General features: G+C 44.1%; 1 protein-coding gene across 1 annotated transcript in view; it reads right to left on the reverse strand.

Annotated features, from left to right (window-relative positions):
* Positions 1-14,866, reverse strand: part of tnfsf11 (TNF superfamily member 11) — a 30,121-nt gene extending 15,255 nt beyond the window's left edge. Inside the window, exon 1 of the mRNA XM_088352333.1 lies at positions 14,615-14,866. Within this exon, the coding sequence (XP_088208459.1) occupies positions 14,615-14,815 (201 nt within the window). The 5' untranslated portion in view covers positions 14,816-14,866. The remainder of the gene's footprint in view (positions 1-14,614) is intronic.
* Positions 14,867-15,761: the final 895 nt, after the last annotated feature.

Here is a 15,761-nt window from a genome sequence, read left to right on the forward strand (position 1 = left end):
TCTTTCTCTCTCTCTCTCTCTCTTTTTCTCTTTCTTTCTCTTTCTTTCTCTCTTTCTCTCTTTCTCTTTCTCTTTCTCTTTCTCTCTTTCTCTTTCTCTTTCTCTTTCTCTTCCTTTGTTGCTTTTTGTCTCTTTCTCTCTCTGTGTCTTTTAACGTCTTTTGCTCTAACTTCATTTTTTCCTTTTCTCTTTGGATTTCTTTCTTCCTCTCCCTTTCTCTTCCCGCTCTCTCACGACTTTTTATCTTCTGTTTCTCACGCTCTCTCCCTCTCTCTCTTTTTCTTTCTTTGTCCCGCCCTCACTCCTTTTCTCCCCCTCTTTCTCTTATTTCTTCATCTCTCTTTTTCTTTCTCTTTAATCTACTCGTCCGGCCCCCGACAGAATGTTTGTTCTATCGTGTGGCTCCCGAGTTCAAATGAGTTTGACACCCCTGAGCTAGGGAAACCCCGTGCAGGTGTTGAAGGCATCTGATGGTCCATTGCCAGAAGGTACTCCTGGAGCATCTCCTGACTCACCCATGTAGGTAATAACCCCCACCCATCCCAAAGCATCATAAAATGACCAAAAACCGCACCCCTGTCTGCCAGAGCCGCTCCTGGAGGAAGAGACGAACTCCGACCGCTATGCCGAGTCCAAAAGCAACAGTCACTCTTCTCTGGCCCCCGCCCAGCAACAAATAGCACGCTTATGAAAACAAAATATCTTCAGAAGAAGTAGAAATGCCAAGTGTACAGTAAGAGTACTCGTATTTCTTTAATATGGATGTCAGATGTCTTCTCTCCGCAAAGCCGCCCCGACTTCCATATTGTGGTTAGCGGCAGGTCATGAACCCGGTGGCCTCGGGGCCCTCGGCCAATTCTTTGCAGACTGAGCGACAGTATTATGCTCCCTCCAGGGGTTCCGTTTTTCCTCTCGGGATGAGAACATGCCGGTTGAAATTTGAGAGGAGGGGATTGAAACGATTTTTGGGGGATAGGATTCGTTGGGATTTTTCAGACCAGTTTTCCAATTTTCCATGATAAAAGTCAAGTAAAAAACATGTTTGATTGTAAAGCCCTTAAGACCACAGGTTATTGCGGACGACAGACCATGATGACAGCATCCCCTGATCTAAAACCGACATGAGGGCAAGGAAAACTCAAAAACCTCAAGTCATGTTTATCAGTATAGCCCTTAAACACAAAGAGTCTCAAAGGGATGCAGAGACCACAAATGATTGCAGATGACAGACTATTATGACACCATCCCCTGATCTAAAACCAACATGAGAGCAAGGAAAAACTCAAACCTTAGTCAAGTCTAGTTATTTGTGACACCCTTAATCATAAAGAGTCTCAAAGGGCTGCACAGACCACAGATTATTGCCAACTACAGACTATTATGACACCATCCCCTGATCTAAAACCTACATGAGAGCAAGGAAAAACTCAAAACCTTTGTCAAGTCAAGTATTGTTATTTGTGACACCCTTAATCACAAGGAGTCTCAAAGGGCTGCACAGACCACAAATGATTGCAGATGACAGACTATTATGACACCATCCCCTGATCTAAAACCAACATGGGAGCAAGGAAAAACTCAAACCTTAGTCAAGTTTACTTATTTGTGACACCCTTAATCATAAAGAGTCTCAAAGGGCTGCACAGACCACAGACTATTGCGAACTACCAACTATCATGACACTATCCCCTGATCTAAAACCTACATGAGAGCAAGGAAAACCTCAAAACCTTAGTCAAGTATAGTTATTTGTGACACCCTTAATCATAAGGACTCTCAAAGGGCTGCACAGACCACAGATTATTGCGAACTACAGACTATTATGACACAGTCCCCTGATCTAAAACCAACATGAGAGCAAGGAAAAACTCAAAACCTCAGTCAAGTCAAGTCTAGTTATATGAGGGCAAGGAAAAACTCAAGCCATGTTTATATGTGACGCCCTTAATCACAAGGAGTCTCAAAGGGCTGCTCAGACCACAGAATATTGCAGACTACAGACTGATTACAGATTAAGACATTTTAATGCCAATTAAGGCTTTATTTAGGAAAAAAATGAATTTAATGCTTTTTTAAATAATTTTCAAGGATCCGCAGGAACCCTGTAAGACCTTTTCAAGACCACATGCAATACATTTAAGACCAATCCCTCAGAACCAGAACAGATACAGGACCCAATCGCGTGACTTTCTCACACAAGCCTTTTATTTTATGGGAAATGGAGACCGACGAGATCGATTCCAATTGCCCGAGTTGATATCGGACAGAGGGGGTCGGTACCGGACAGAAAGTGACAGACAGGATAGATAACTGATCAGGATATCGAAAATTAACAGGAGAAACTTGACGGGAACGAAAACTGGAGAAAATAATAAACAGGACGAAAGCTAAACTGGAACCAGAAATGAAACAAGAAAACAATAAACGGGAGACAGAACTGAACTCTCACATTTCACCCCAGTTCAAAGAGCTCAGGCTGGGATGACTCCACCCCCTGATGGACAGTTCCTTGGTCTCCCCACAGAGACCACAAATCTGCATTGGATTACAATAAAGTTTGATAACATGAAGTTTTTAATTGTAATTGAAACATTCAGGGCTATGTATTGATGAAATAATTTTGGCATAATTAGAGAATGTATCGTTTAGGGGACATTCCAGCGTACAGATTCACTTTGCTAAATTTCTGCCCATTGTGGACGACCCATTGGCCCACTATCAATTTCAAACCGAGTGTTATGCCTGGACTAGAACCCAACCGCATCAGCCCAATTTGCAGCCTTTTTGTCAACACGAAAGCCATAAACACCTTGGAGCACAAAGTAAATTCAGCTCCAGGCGCAGCTTCCAAGGTGACGGTTTAAACTAAACATCATCCTGTTGGTTCCTGGAGAAAATATAAGTGAAATTTTCCGTACAAAGGGATTCCCCCCCAAATGGATTAGCATTATAGCAAAAATCTTTTGTTTTGTTTTTACTCGTAACTTTTTACCGGCCGATTTTCGCAGTAACCCTTGCGTTCTCTGTCTTGATTACATGTATTAATAAATTGTTTGTGTTATATTTGTCAAGAACCGGAACAGGAGGAGAACCCAGATGCGTGACGTTTCTCACACAAGCTTTATTTTACAGGAAATGGGGCAGTCATGCACGTGAACCCAAATGCCGGTGATCCGGCGATTGTTGGGCGGAAGACGTAAGGCAGCAGTCTGGTGTGGAATGACAGGAAGCCAGAGGCCGACGAGATCAATACCAAATTGCATGAGCAGATATGGGACAGATGGGGTCGATACCGGACAGGACGGGACAGACAGGATTGATATCAGGCACTGGAGACTGGAGTCCGATAACAAGCAGGACGAGATAGACGGAAACGAAGCTGGAGATCGATATCAAACAGGACTAAATAGACGGGAACGATACCGGACAGGAAACACAAGCACGAAACCGGACAGAGTCAAAACCTATGTCTTCCGGGTGCAGAGGTTCGTTGACGGACTGACAAAGGGCGAGTGAGAGCACTGAGCTTAAGTAGGAGGGAAGCCAATCAGTCAACAAGCCGCAGCTGATGCCAACCGTGACAACCTCTTCCTGGTTCCTTGGTTCCATCTCTTTCTGGATCAGTCATTCATATCAGAATTCCAAGAACTCAAAGAAATAACTTAGTGTAGCGCTAGCGACATCTAGAGGCGAATTTGTACATAAGGAATGATTATTTTCAACACTAAATACATTAAACTAAAGCAAAAAACCCTACACCATTATAACCCAAATCACAAAGAGGAACTGTGAATCCTTAAAAAAAACTGCAGTGTCTTGTAATTACACAATTGTCGAGCAGCCCTACTGTTGACTATTTAAATTCGAGAGGAAAAAATACAAATCTTTGTTTTGAAACCAAAATGTCGGACGTAAACGCGAGAGTCATCTATGTGTTCTGTGTTTATACTGATTTACACGTCTCTTTGGAGGTCCCTTCTGATTTTTTTACATAATTACAATCAGACTGAACCGTTTTTTCTCAACTGATGGGACAGGACCCAAAAGTGGGTTGGGACCCATTTTCAGTAGGTCGTGCCATGCCAAAAAAACAAGAAATGTATTAATTTACTGGTAAATCCTAAAAATATAACATTTTTAAACCATTTACTCTACCTTTCAGTAGCAGTTCAATGGCGGCCACTCATACATCATTTTGTATTTCATTTCCTTCTTCAATAGTTGTCAATGTCGGGAACCAGAACCGGATCAGGACCCAAACGTGTGACGTTTCTCACGCAAGCCTTTCATTTTACGGGAAATGGGGAGTCATGCATGTTAGGCGCCAGTCCGGTGTGGAATGACAGGAAGCCAGAGGCTGACGAGATCGATACCAATTGCCCGAGTAGATATCGGCCAGATGGGGTCGATACCGGACAGGACGGGACAGACAGGAGTGATGATAATACAGGATACTGAAATAGAACAGGACAAACTAGACGGAAACGAAAACTGGGGAGAATGGTAAACAGGACAAAAGTAAGCGGGAACGAAACTAGAAACCGATATTAAACAATAAACGGGAACAATACCGGACAGGAAATGCCAACAGGCAACAGGACCAAGTCAAATTTTTTTGCTTATTTTTTTTAATGAATCCAATATTTTACCACTAAAGGGCGCTAAATAATGTACATTGTACCTTTAATTCTCCATCTACTCCAGGGGTGGGCAACTATTTGGAGTCGGGGGCCCGCATTGGGTCCAAAATTTTGGGCCAATGGGCCGATCTTTGATATTTAGTTTTCAAGCGTTACAGTAGTTGTACTTTATCAAAGTATTTTTTTTCAATATTTCTGTTGTCGAATTTTTGTAGTATTACTGTAGTTTTATTTTTGTACTATTTATGAAGTAGTTTTCTCGGTAGTTTTTCCATAGTAGTAAATTTTTAGTGTTTCTGTAGTATTTTTGTTGTATTAAGATAATAGATTTTTAATTGTATGTGTGTCGTGTTTTGTAGTATTGCAGTACTTTTATGATTTTGGTGATTTGTAGTAATACTCTATTATTATTTTTTTTAATATTTTTGTACTATTTATGTTTGCAGTATTTCCAAAGTGTAAAACAAAGTAAAAAAGTAACAGCTAGGAAAAATAAACACAATGAGATTTTTTTTAAAGCAATTAAAAAAAATTGGAAAAAAAAAACAGGGAAAAAGAAGAAAAAGTTTGTGTTGCATTCTGTCAGGGCGGACCAGAACAGAGCAGGAGACCCCAAGTCTTTTATTTGGGGAAGCGTACAGGGTTAGCGGGAGACGCGATGACCGTCGAACGTCAGCAGCAACGCCGTGAAGACGACTTCGGGACACGTAGCCAATCGTAGCGTGGGACGGAAGCGGGTCGAGTTTACCGGGACTGGAGAGAAGATCGTAGCGTGGGACGGAAGCAGGTCGGATCGGAGGCAGGCAGAATCAGGTAAACAAGTCAAAAAGACACAGGAAAATCAGGCGAGTCAAACGGGGTAAAAAGTAACCTCGGACGAAGAGGTCTCCGCGTAGCGTGCTTAAAAAGGGAACATAAACCAATCAGGGAGCGCATTCCAGCGCGTCAGATGATTACCCCAGGTGGCTCCAATTAGGTCATCATGACAGCATTCAAATCATTTCCAATGATATCAAGTGAATCTTGTTGCCAACATTGTACTTCCACTCAAAAATGGGATTAAGTACAGTTCTTTATCTCACAACCGACTCAATCATCCCCCAAAAATGTTCATATTATGCCACAAAAGATACCGGGAAAAAAAAGAAATGGAAATCTTGTGAAAGAATTGTAAAAACAAATGACGTTTGTAGGCCATCGTACATGAGTCAATTCATTCAAAAGAGAAAATTAATTTTGCATTGCCGGAAACTCAGCAAAATGTAACTTGATGTCAAGTTTTGGACATGTTTGATCATGACTCAGTTGCCACACTTGGGATTGCCGTTGCTCACTGTCGTTTCAAGCGTTGCTCACCTGTGTGAACGCTCAGACCCGTGTGGAAAATTACTGGGAACATTGGTTCGGCACCATAGATCACAGGTGTCAAACAGGCGGCCCGCGGGCCAGATCAGGCCCGCTAAGGGATTGAATCCGGCCCGCGAGACAACACTCAAAGAAGCGCAAGAGAAAAACAAGCTGCAGGTTGAAATATGTCCACTTGATGTTGCCAAAGGGTGCCTCGAACAAAGACACTGTACTTGTATTTATTTCTCTCTCTCTCTTTCTTTTTCCTCCCCTTTTCTCCCACTCTGTCTCTTTCACTCTCTGTTTTTCTCTTCCTTTGTTGCTCTTTGTCTCTTTCTCCCTCTGTGTCTTTCAACCTCTTTTGCTCTAACTCCCTTTTTTCCTTTTCTCTCTTTTCTCTTCCTCTCTTCATATCCTTCACACTTTCTTTCTCTCCTTCTGTCTTTCTATTTGTCTTTGGATTTACTTCTTCCTCTCCCTTTCTTTTCCCCCTCTCTCACGACTTTTATCTTCTGTTTCTCACGCTCTCTCTTTTTATTTCTTTTTCCCGCCCTCTCTCCTTTTCCCTCCCTCTTTCTCTTATTTCTTTCTCTTTTTCTTTCTCTTTAATCTACTAATCCGGCCCCCGACAGAATGTTTGTTCTATCGTGTGGCCCCCGAGTTGAAATGACTTTGACACCCCTGCATAGATGTTTGAGCATGCGAGTCCCCGGGACTCATCACTTTTCAGAGCTCAAATGAAAACTAAAACTGGCAAGTGCGGCTGTGGTTTGAGCAACCCCGGGTCACGATACACAGTGTCCTTTAAAACAAAGAACTGAAGACTCTGAACATCATCTTGCACCATGGAGATGTTTCTCCTGCAATTTGTGCAAGACGTAGATGTGCAAAAACTGAAAAAAACCCAGCCTTCGTTGTTTTTGTAAGATCATTGCGAAAACCCATTCCTCGTTTACAATAATATTTACATTCTGTCACCATGTTTTCCTTTTTTATGATTTTCTCGGCGGTTTCGGGGGGAGTCGGACGCCCTCCGTGTCCAGACAAGCCCGAAAAGAAAGCAGACCGCGTCGGAGCTGCGTCAGGGTGCTTCGGGTTCACCTGGAAAGCCTCGGTTTTGATTTCCTGCTGCACTCTGACTTTGTTTATGGAATGATACGTCTCTGTTTTGTCTTCTGCGTAAACACTTTGCCGAGAGCCGTGAAGAAAAAATCAACCGGTGGAGTCAGGGAGAGAGCGGGGGTGTTAGGCAATCGCTGTGGTTTTCAACTCGGAGTGAGAAACTACTTGACACTAGCGATACACCATAATTGTTCATTCCTACGTTATAAGAACCGATAGAATCCTTCTTCTAAAGGCCGATACGGTGGAACCTCGGTTCTCGACCATAATCGGTTCCAGAACCCTGTTCGAAAACCGATTTGTTCCATCACCGAAATCGTTTTTCCCATTCAAAATAATGTCAATCGTTTTAATCCGTTCCAACACCCTGAATGTTTACCTTGAATGTTTAACGTAAACATAAAGCTAACCCAGGCTAATCGTACGTCCGTGTTTTCGTAATCTTCCGTACGTAAGATGACGCTAACGTGATCGTGTAAAAATAAAATAATCAGGTCGTTTACAAGTCATTTAGCACCCGGGTCTCCACAACAAGTGGTGAGCGGTTCATCGGAAAGGGGCCCCGTTCCAACACCCTCAATGTTGGGCTCCGTTCCAACACCCTGAATGTTTAACGTAAACTTAAAGCTAACCCGGGCTAATCGTACATCCGCGTTTTCATAATCTTATGAATAGGATGTCTTACCTTTGTGGTGGTCAGCAGAAGGCGCTCGCACGCCTTAATATCTATTTATATTATTTCTTTCTTAAATGCAATAGTTGTACATACTACTTTTCTTTTTTCACCTGTCGCAACTTGGCTGCTTGCACTGACTTTCTTCGGAGGCATAATAATGAAATGAAATGATTTACATAGTGCTTTTCAAGTCAATGACTTCCCAAAGCACTTTACAGTGTGCTTCACATTTCCCAATAGCGGCCGTGCAGCCATGTAAGGCGCTAACCTGCTTATTGGGGGTATTAGGGGTTCAGTGTCTTACCCAAGGACACTTCGACATGTGACACAGAGGAGCTGGGATTCGAACTGCGATCTCTTGATCCCAAGACGAGCGCTCTACCTCCTGAGCCACTGCCACCCCAATAATAAGGGGCTAAAACACCCGTACGCTGCTCAACTTCGCACCCTAGCGTACCGGCGTTCAAACTCCGATTTTTTGACCGAACAGCGAAGCAAGAATTTCTCGAAATTTTTGGTCGAACACTGATTTGTTCGAACTGAGAGCCGTTCGAAAACCGAGGTTCCACTGTACCTCTACCAATAAGCAACATAAAACGCTCCAGAGGGTCATCAAAACAGCCCAGAAAATCGTCGGTTGCTCTCTGCCCAGTCTGGAGGACATTGCCTGCTCTCTCTACCTCAGCAGACCTCTTCGACCCGCTGCCTTCCGGCAAGCGCTACAGGTCACACAAAACAAAAACAAACAGACTCAGAGACAGTTTCTCATAATTGTACAAACCCTTACGATACCAACTATATTACGATACCAAACTGTTTGTAACATCCTACATGCCGACATTTCTTGTGTAAATTTGGTGTAAATCATAACGTGTCATGTCCAGCATGGTCGCCGTGGCAACCGGCTGGCCCCGCCCCCTTGGCACGGGCTGTAGCAGATTTTCTCATTTGCGTGTGTGCTTCTTAAGGGCGGGTTTCGGGGATTGCAGGTTGCGGGTTCATTGCATGACTTTGCATTATTCTGTTCTGTTTGACTTGAGGAAACCTGTACTTGCCCGTTCTGAGTAAAAGCCTGTTTTGTGAGTATTCCTAGTCTGAGTTCCTGTTTGCCTGTAAGCCTGTTTTTGTTTTTGTCCCTGAGTGTTGGATGACTTTTATTTCCTTAATAAAAGTAACTGATCGTTAACGCGAATAAGTTCACCCTTCCTGCCTCCTGCCCCGATCTGGTCCGGTCTCCTGACATAACTAGAACCTTATCCTCCTTGTTTTATAACCTTACCCTCTCTGTTCCTTTATCTTCTTGTCTTTTTTACCTCACTGTTAATGTGTGAAACTGGAGCGTCATGCCCAATTTCGTTGTCACAATATGTTAACCCATTTCGTAACAATGACAATAAAGGTATATTCTATTCTATTCACGACATGCCGTATCAAAATACAGTACGGAAATGATTAACCCGATGCCAAATGTATTTTTTTACTCATCATAAATATCATAAACGCAAAAACTAAGATTAATCGTAGGGATCAATAATAATTATTGCCTACAGATAACTGATAAGATACAAATGAGCAGGGTTGGGTAGGGTTACTTTAACTGGATTACTTTCAATGACTTTTGGATGACTCCAAAACCAAATATGCGAATAAAAGACAAAAGAAACTCAATATGAATAAAATGATGACTCACAACATGGTAAGCTTTCTCTCCTGGCTTTGATCTCTTTGATCTCCGGCAAAACCAAGGTTGGGTAGGGTTACTTTAACTGGATTACTTTCAATGACTTTTGGATGACTCCAATACCAAATATGCTAATAAAAGACAAAAGAAAGTAAATATGAATAAAATAATTACTCACAACACGTGGTAAGCTTTCTCTCCTGGCTTTGATCTCTTTGATCCCCGGCAAAACCAGGGTTGGGTAGGGTTACTTTAACTGGATTACTTTCAATGACTTTTGGATGACTCCAATTCCAAATATGCTAATAAAAGACAAAAGAAAGTAAATAGGAATAAAATGAAGACTCACAACACGTGGTAAGCTTTCTCTCCTCGCTTTGATCTCTTTGATCTCCGGCAAAACCAGGGTTGGGTAGGGTTACTTTAACTGGATTACTTTCAATGACTTTTGGATGACTCCAATACCAAATATGCCAATAAAAGACAAAAGAAATGAAATATAAATAAAATAATGACTCACAACACGTGGTAAGCTTTCTCTCCTGGCTTTGATCTCTTTGATCTCTGGAAAAACCAGGGTTGGGTAGGGTTACTTTAACTGGATTACTTTCAATGACTTTTGGATTACTCCAATACCAAATATGCTCATAAAAGACAAAAGAAACTAAATATGAATAAAATGATGACTCACAACACGTGGTCAGCTTTCTCTCCTGGCTTTGATCTCTTTGATCCCCGGCAAAACCAGGGTTGGGTAGGGTTACTTTAACTGGATTACTTTCAATGACTTTTGGATTATTCCAAAACCAAATATGCTAATAAAAGATAAAAAAAACTAAATATGAATAAAATGATGACTCACAACACTTGGTAAGCTTTCTCTCCTGGCTTTGATCTCTTTGATCCACGGGAAAACCAGGGTTGGGTAGGGTTACTTTAACTGGATTACTTTCAATGACTTTTGGATGACTCCAATACCAAGCATGCTAATTAAAGACAAAAGAAAGTAAATAGGAATAAAATGATGACTCACAACACATGGTCAGCTTTCTCTCCTGGCTTTGATCTCTTTGATCCCCGGCAAAACCAGGGTTGGGTAGGGTTACTTTAACTGGATTACTTTCAATGACTTTTGGATGACTCCCATACCAAATATGCTAAGCCTGGTTTAGAACCACAGTCGGTGTGAGACGAGGCTGTATTCTCTCTGCAACATCTTCCCGTAGAGGATCATGTCCAAAGCTCTGGAGCACCATGAAGGTACAGTCACTAACGTCTGTTTTGCCGGATTGGCAGGAGACGAACAGGAACTCAGAGATCTGCTCAATCGCCTGGACAAAGCATCAACCAAGTATGGGGTGGTAATCAGCGCAGAAAAAAACAAAAATAATGACCAACAATCCCCAAGGTATCACCACAAACATCACCATCAACCACAGAGAGCTAGAACCTGTCACCAAATATAAATATTCTAGGGATGTCATATCAAAAGAGGGGTCAATACTAGTAATCATGGCCAGGATAGCTTCAACCACAGCTGCGCTTGCCAGTCTTAAACCCATCCAGAAGGACAACCTGGGCCAGCAACTCGTTTAGACCTTTGAGCAACTGTATGCCATTGCCACCGTGCAGTACTGATCAATGGTACCATTGAAACCACAGTCGGAATGAGACTAGGCTGTATTCTCTCTGCAACATCTTCCTGGAGAGGATCATGTCCAAAGCTCTGGAGCAACATGAAGGTACAGTCAGTATTGGGGGACACAACATCACTATGATCTTGCCAGATTGGAAGGACAGGAACTCAAGAGATCTGGTCAATTGCCTGGACAAAGAACCAAACCAGCACAGAGAAAAACAAAAGTTATGACCAACAATCCCCAAGGTATCACCACAGACATCACCATCAACCACGGAGAGCTAGAACCTGTCACCAAATTTAATCATCTTGGAGCTGTCATATCAGAAGAGGGGTCAAAACCAGAAATCATGGCCAGGTTAGCTCAAACCACAGCCGCGCTTGCCAGACTTAAACCCATCTTGAGGGACAAGAACAAGATCATGCAAGCCCTGGTTACTTCCATCTTCCTCTACGCTTAGGAGACATGGACTCTCACAGCAAAACTGGGAAAAAAATCCAGTTTTTGGAGATGCTACAGGAAACTTCTAGGCATCAGCTACATAGCCCATGTAAAACACCATTGATCGCCGATCCTAGCTCCCTTCTCCTGTCTCAGCTACTCGTATCCCTATTCTGTTTCTTGTATCGATCCCCAATCCTAGCTATGTTCTCCTGTCCCGGCTACTCATTTCGTGATTCTGTTTCCTGTATCAATCCCCGATCCTTGACTTCCCGCTCGTCCCTGCAACCCGCCGAGTTCTGATCTCCGACCACGCTTCGTTCGCGAGGGTTTCCCGCTCCTACTGCCCAGGGAGCACCAGATCGCTGTCTTTTTCCTCTCGCCCAATCCTAGCTACGTTCTCCTGTCCCAGCTACCCATATCCTTATTCTGTTTCCTGTATCAATCCCCGATCCTTTACTTCCCGCTCGTCCCGGCTACCCAACTAGTTCCGATCTCCGACCCCGCTTCGTTCGCGAGGGTTTCCCGCTCCTACTGCCCAGGGAGCACCAGATCACTGTCTTTTTCCTCTCGCCCAATCCTAGCTCCGTTCTCCTGTCCCAGCTACTCATATCGTGATTCTGTTTCCTTTATCAATTCCCGATCCCTGACTTCCTGCTCGTCCCGGCAACCCGACGAGTTCCGATCTCCGACCACGCTTCGTTCTCGAGGGTTTCCCGCTCCTACTGCCCAGGGAGCACCAGATCGCTGTCTTTTTCCTCTCGCCCAATCCTAGCTACGTTCTCCTGTCCCAGCTACCCATATCCTTATTCTGTTTCCTGTATCAATCCCCGATCCTTTACTTCCCGCTCGTCCCGGCTACCCAACTAGTTCCGATCTCCGACCCCGCTTCGTTCGCGAGGGTTTCCCGCTCCTACTGCCCAGGGAGCACCAGATCACTGTCTTTTTCCTCTCGCCCAATCCTAGCTCCGTTCTCCTGTCCCAGCTACTCATATCGTGATTCTGTTTCCTTTATCAATTCCCGATCCCTGACTTCCTGCTCGTCCCGGCAACCCGACGAGTTCCGATCTCCGACCACGCTTCGTTCTCGAGGGTTTCCCGCTCCTACTGCCCAGGGAGCACCAGATCACTGTCTTTTTCCTCTCGCCCAATCCTAGCTCCGTTCTCCTGTCCCAGCTACTCATATCGTGATTCTGTTTCCTGTATCAATCCCCGATCCTCGACTTCCTGCTCGTCCCGGCAACCCGACGAGTTCCGATCTCCGACCCCGCTTCGTTCGCGAGGGTTTCCCGCTCCTACTGCCCAGGGAGCACCAGATCGCTGTCTTCTCCTCTCGCCCTGACTTTCCCGATCCCTTAATCAAGCATTGTGTGAAACGTTACGCATTTGGGTCCCCTGCTTGTACCAGTCGTGACATTATAAAGTCTTTTGAATGTCTTTCAAGATAGAGAACAATGAAAAAATGATTATTTTTACATGATTTTCCTCGTTTTTTTCTCCGTTATATAAATTAGGGTCCCTGTTTTCAAATGAGTGCACGGTATCTTGGTCACTTTCCATTCTACATGAACTTCCCTCGAGTTCAATAAACCACAGTAGAAATTAATTTAATTGTTGTTTCGATAAATAAACAGTTGCTAACTCTACAAGAGGTTATATATTAGTAAAGGGAAACATTTTGAGAGGAAAGAAAACCCGATTATTGCTTTATAATGAAATGTTACACCCCTAAATCCAAACTCATATGAGTGTGAGACCCTTTCTTTAGAGCACAGGTGTCATACAGGCGGCCCGCGGGCCATATCAGGCCCGCTAAGGGATTGAATCCGGCCCGCGAGACAACACTCAGAGAAGCGCAAGAGAAAAATAAGCTGTAGGTTGAAATATGTCCACTTGATGTTGCCAAAGCCAGGTGCCTCGAACAAAGACAATGTACTTGTATTTATTTCTCTCTCTCTCTTTCGCTCTCTCTTTTCCACCCCTTTTCTCCCACTGTCTCTGTCTCTTTCACTCTCTGTGTCTCTCTTTTTCTCTTCCGTTGTTGCTCTTTGACTCTTTCTCTCTGTGTGTCTTTTAACCTCTTTTGCTCTCTCTTCCTTTTTTCCTTTTCTCTCCTTCTCTGTCTCTCTTAATTTCTCCTTATCTCTTTCTCTCCTTGTTTCTCTTCTTCTCTCTTTCAATTTCTCGTTGGATTTCTTTCTTCCTCTCCCTTTCTTTCCCCCCTCTCTCACGACACTTTTTATCTTTTGTTTCTCACGCTCTCTCCCTCTCTCTCTTTTTCTTTCTTTGTCCCGCCCTCTCTCCTTTTCCTTCCCTCCTTCTCTTATTTCTTCTCTCTCTATATTTCTCTCTCTATCTCTCTATCTCTCTCTCTATCTCTCTTTCTCTCTCTCTCTTTCTTTTCCACCCCTTTTCTCCCACTCTGTGTCTGTCTCTTTCACTCTCCATGTCTCTCTTTTTCTCTTCCTTTATTGCTCTTTGTCTCTTTCTCTCTGTGTCTTTTAACCTCTTTTGCTCTAACTTCCTTTTTCTCTTTTTCTCTCTTTTTCTTTCTCTCTTCATACCCTTTGCGCTTTCTTTTCTCTTCTCTCTCTTTTCTTCCTCTCCCTTTCTTTTCCCCCTCTCTCGCGACTTTTTATCTTTTGTTTCTCACGCTCTCTCTCTCTCTCTTTCTTTTCCACCCCTTTTCTCCCACTCTGTCTCTGTCTCTTTCACCCTCCATGTCTCTCTTTTTCTCTTCCTTTATTGCTCTTTGTCTCTTTCTTTCTGTGTCTTTTAACCGCTTTTGCTCTAACTTCTCATTTCTCTTTCTCTCTTCATACCCTTTGCGCTTTCTTTTCTCTTCTCTCTCTTTTCTTCCTCTCCCTTTCTTTTCCCCCTCTCTCACGACTCTTACCTCTTTTGTTTCTCACGCTCTCTCCCTTTCTTTGTCCCTCCCTCTTTCTCTTATTTCTTGATCCCTCTTTTTCTTTCTCTTGAATCTACTCGTCCGGCCCCCGACGGAATGTTTGTTCTACGGTGTGGCCCCCCCGAGTTGAAACGAGGTATATACAAAAAAAGCTCTTACCTCCTGCAGGTATCCGGTCAAGTGGAGCAGGATGGCCACGCTGGAGGCCACCTGGAGCAATCCCATGAGCAGCAGGGTCCCGAAGAGGAGCGGCCGGTGCGAGTGCTCCGAGGCGGCCGCCTGGAGGCGCTGATGTCCGCCTTCCGCCTCCACGGTGCTGCGCAGGTAGCCTCTGTAATCGCCGTGGGCGGCTGCTGCCATGCTCCCCCCCGTGCCGACGTCGCGATGCGCTCCTCAGTCGAGTGGAGAGTCGGAGTGAGAGTGCCTGGAGGAAAAAAGAGAGGGATGGAGGGAGGGAGGGAGGGGGCGGTAGATGAGGGCTAGAGAGAGTGGAAGAGAGAGAGAGAGAGAGCGTGACGTGAAATTTGGCCCACGGCTCCCGTTCAGCCCCGTCACTATAGGCGGGCCGTAGTGGGGCTGACCCGCCCCACGAAGAGAGAGAGAGAAAGAGGGAGAGAGAGAGAGAGATGGGGGGAGAGAGAGAGAGAAATGGGGGGGAGAGATAGGTTCGGACTAAAGAGAAATTGAAAAACGGAGAAAACATATGAAAAATAGAGCAAGAGAGAGATAGAGAGAAGGGTGCGCTTGAGAAACGAACGAGAGAAACACAAAGACAAACAGCAAAAAATAGAGAATGAGACAAAAAGGGAAAAAGAGAAAGAGGGAAAGATCGAGTAAGGGAAAGACAACAATAAAGAGAGAGAGAGAGAGAGAGAGAGAGAGAGAGAGAGAGAGAGAGAGAGAGAGAGAGAGAGAGAGAGAGAGAGAGAGAGAGAGAGAGAGAGAGAGAGAGAGAGGGACAGAGAGAGCGTGACGTGATTTTGGCCCACGGCTCTCGTTCAACCCTGTCACTAAAGGCGGGCCCGCCCCACGAATAGAGAAAGAGAAAGAGAGAGAGACACAGAGAGAGGTAGAGACAGAGAAAGGTTTGAACACAAGAAAGATGGAAAAAGAGAGAAAGAAAAAAAAAGAGGAAAAGAAAGATAAAGGAGAGAGAGAGAAAAAAGAGAGAGAGAGAGAGAGAGAGAGAGAGAGCGTGACGTGAAATTTGGCCCACGGCTCTCGTTCAACCCCGTCACTATAGGCGGGCCTGCCCCACGAAGAGAGAGAGAGAGAGAGAGAAAGAGAGAGAGAGAGAGAGAGAGAG

The sequence above is a fragment of the Urocampus carinirostris genome, chromosome 14, assembly GCF_059441175.1.
Source record: "Urocampus carinirostris isolate Australia breed hairy pipefish chromosome 14, RoL_Ucar_1.0, whole genome shotgun sequence".
Classification (NCBI taxonomy): domain Eukaryota; kingdom Metazoa; phylum Chordata; class Actinopteri; order Syngnathiformes; family Syngnathidae; genus Urocampus; species Urocampus carinirostris.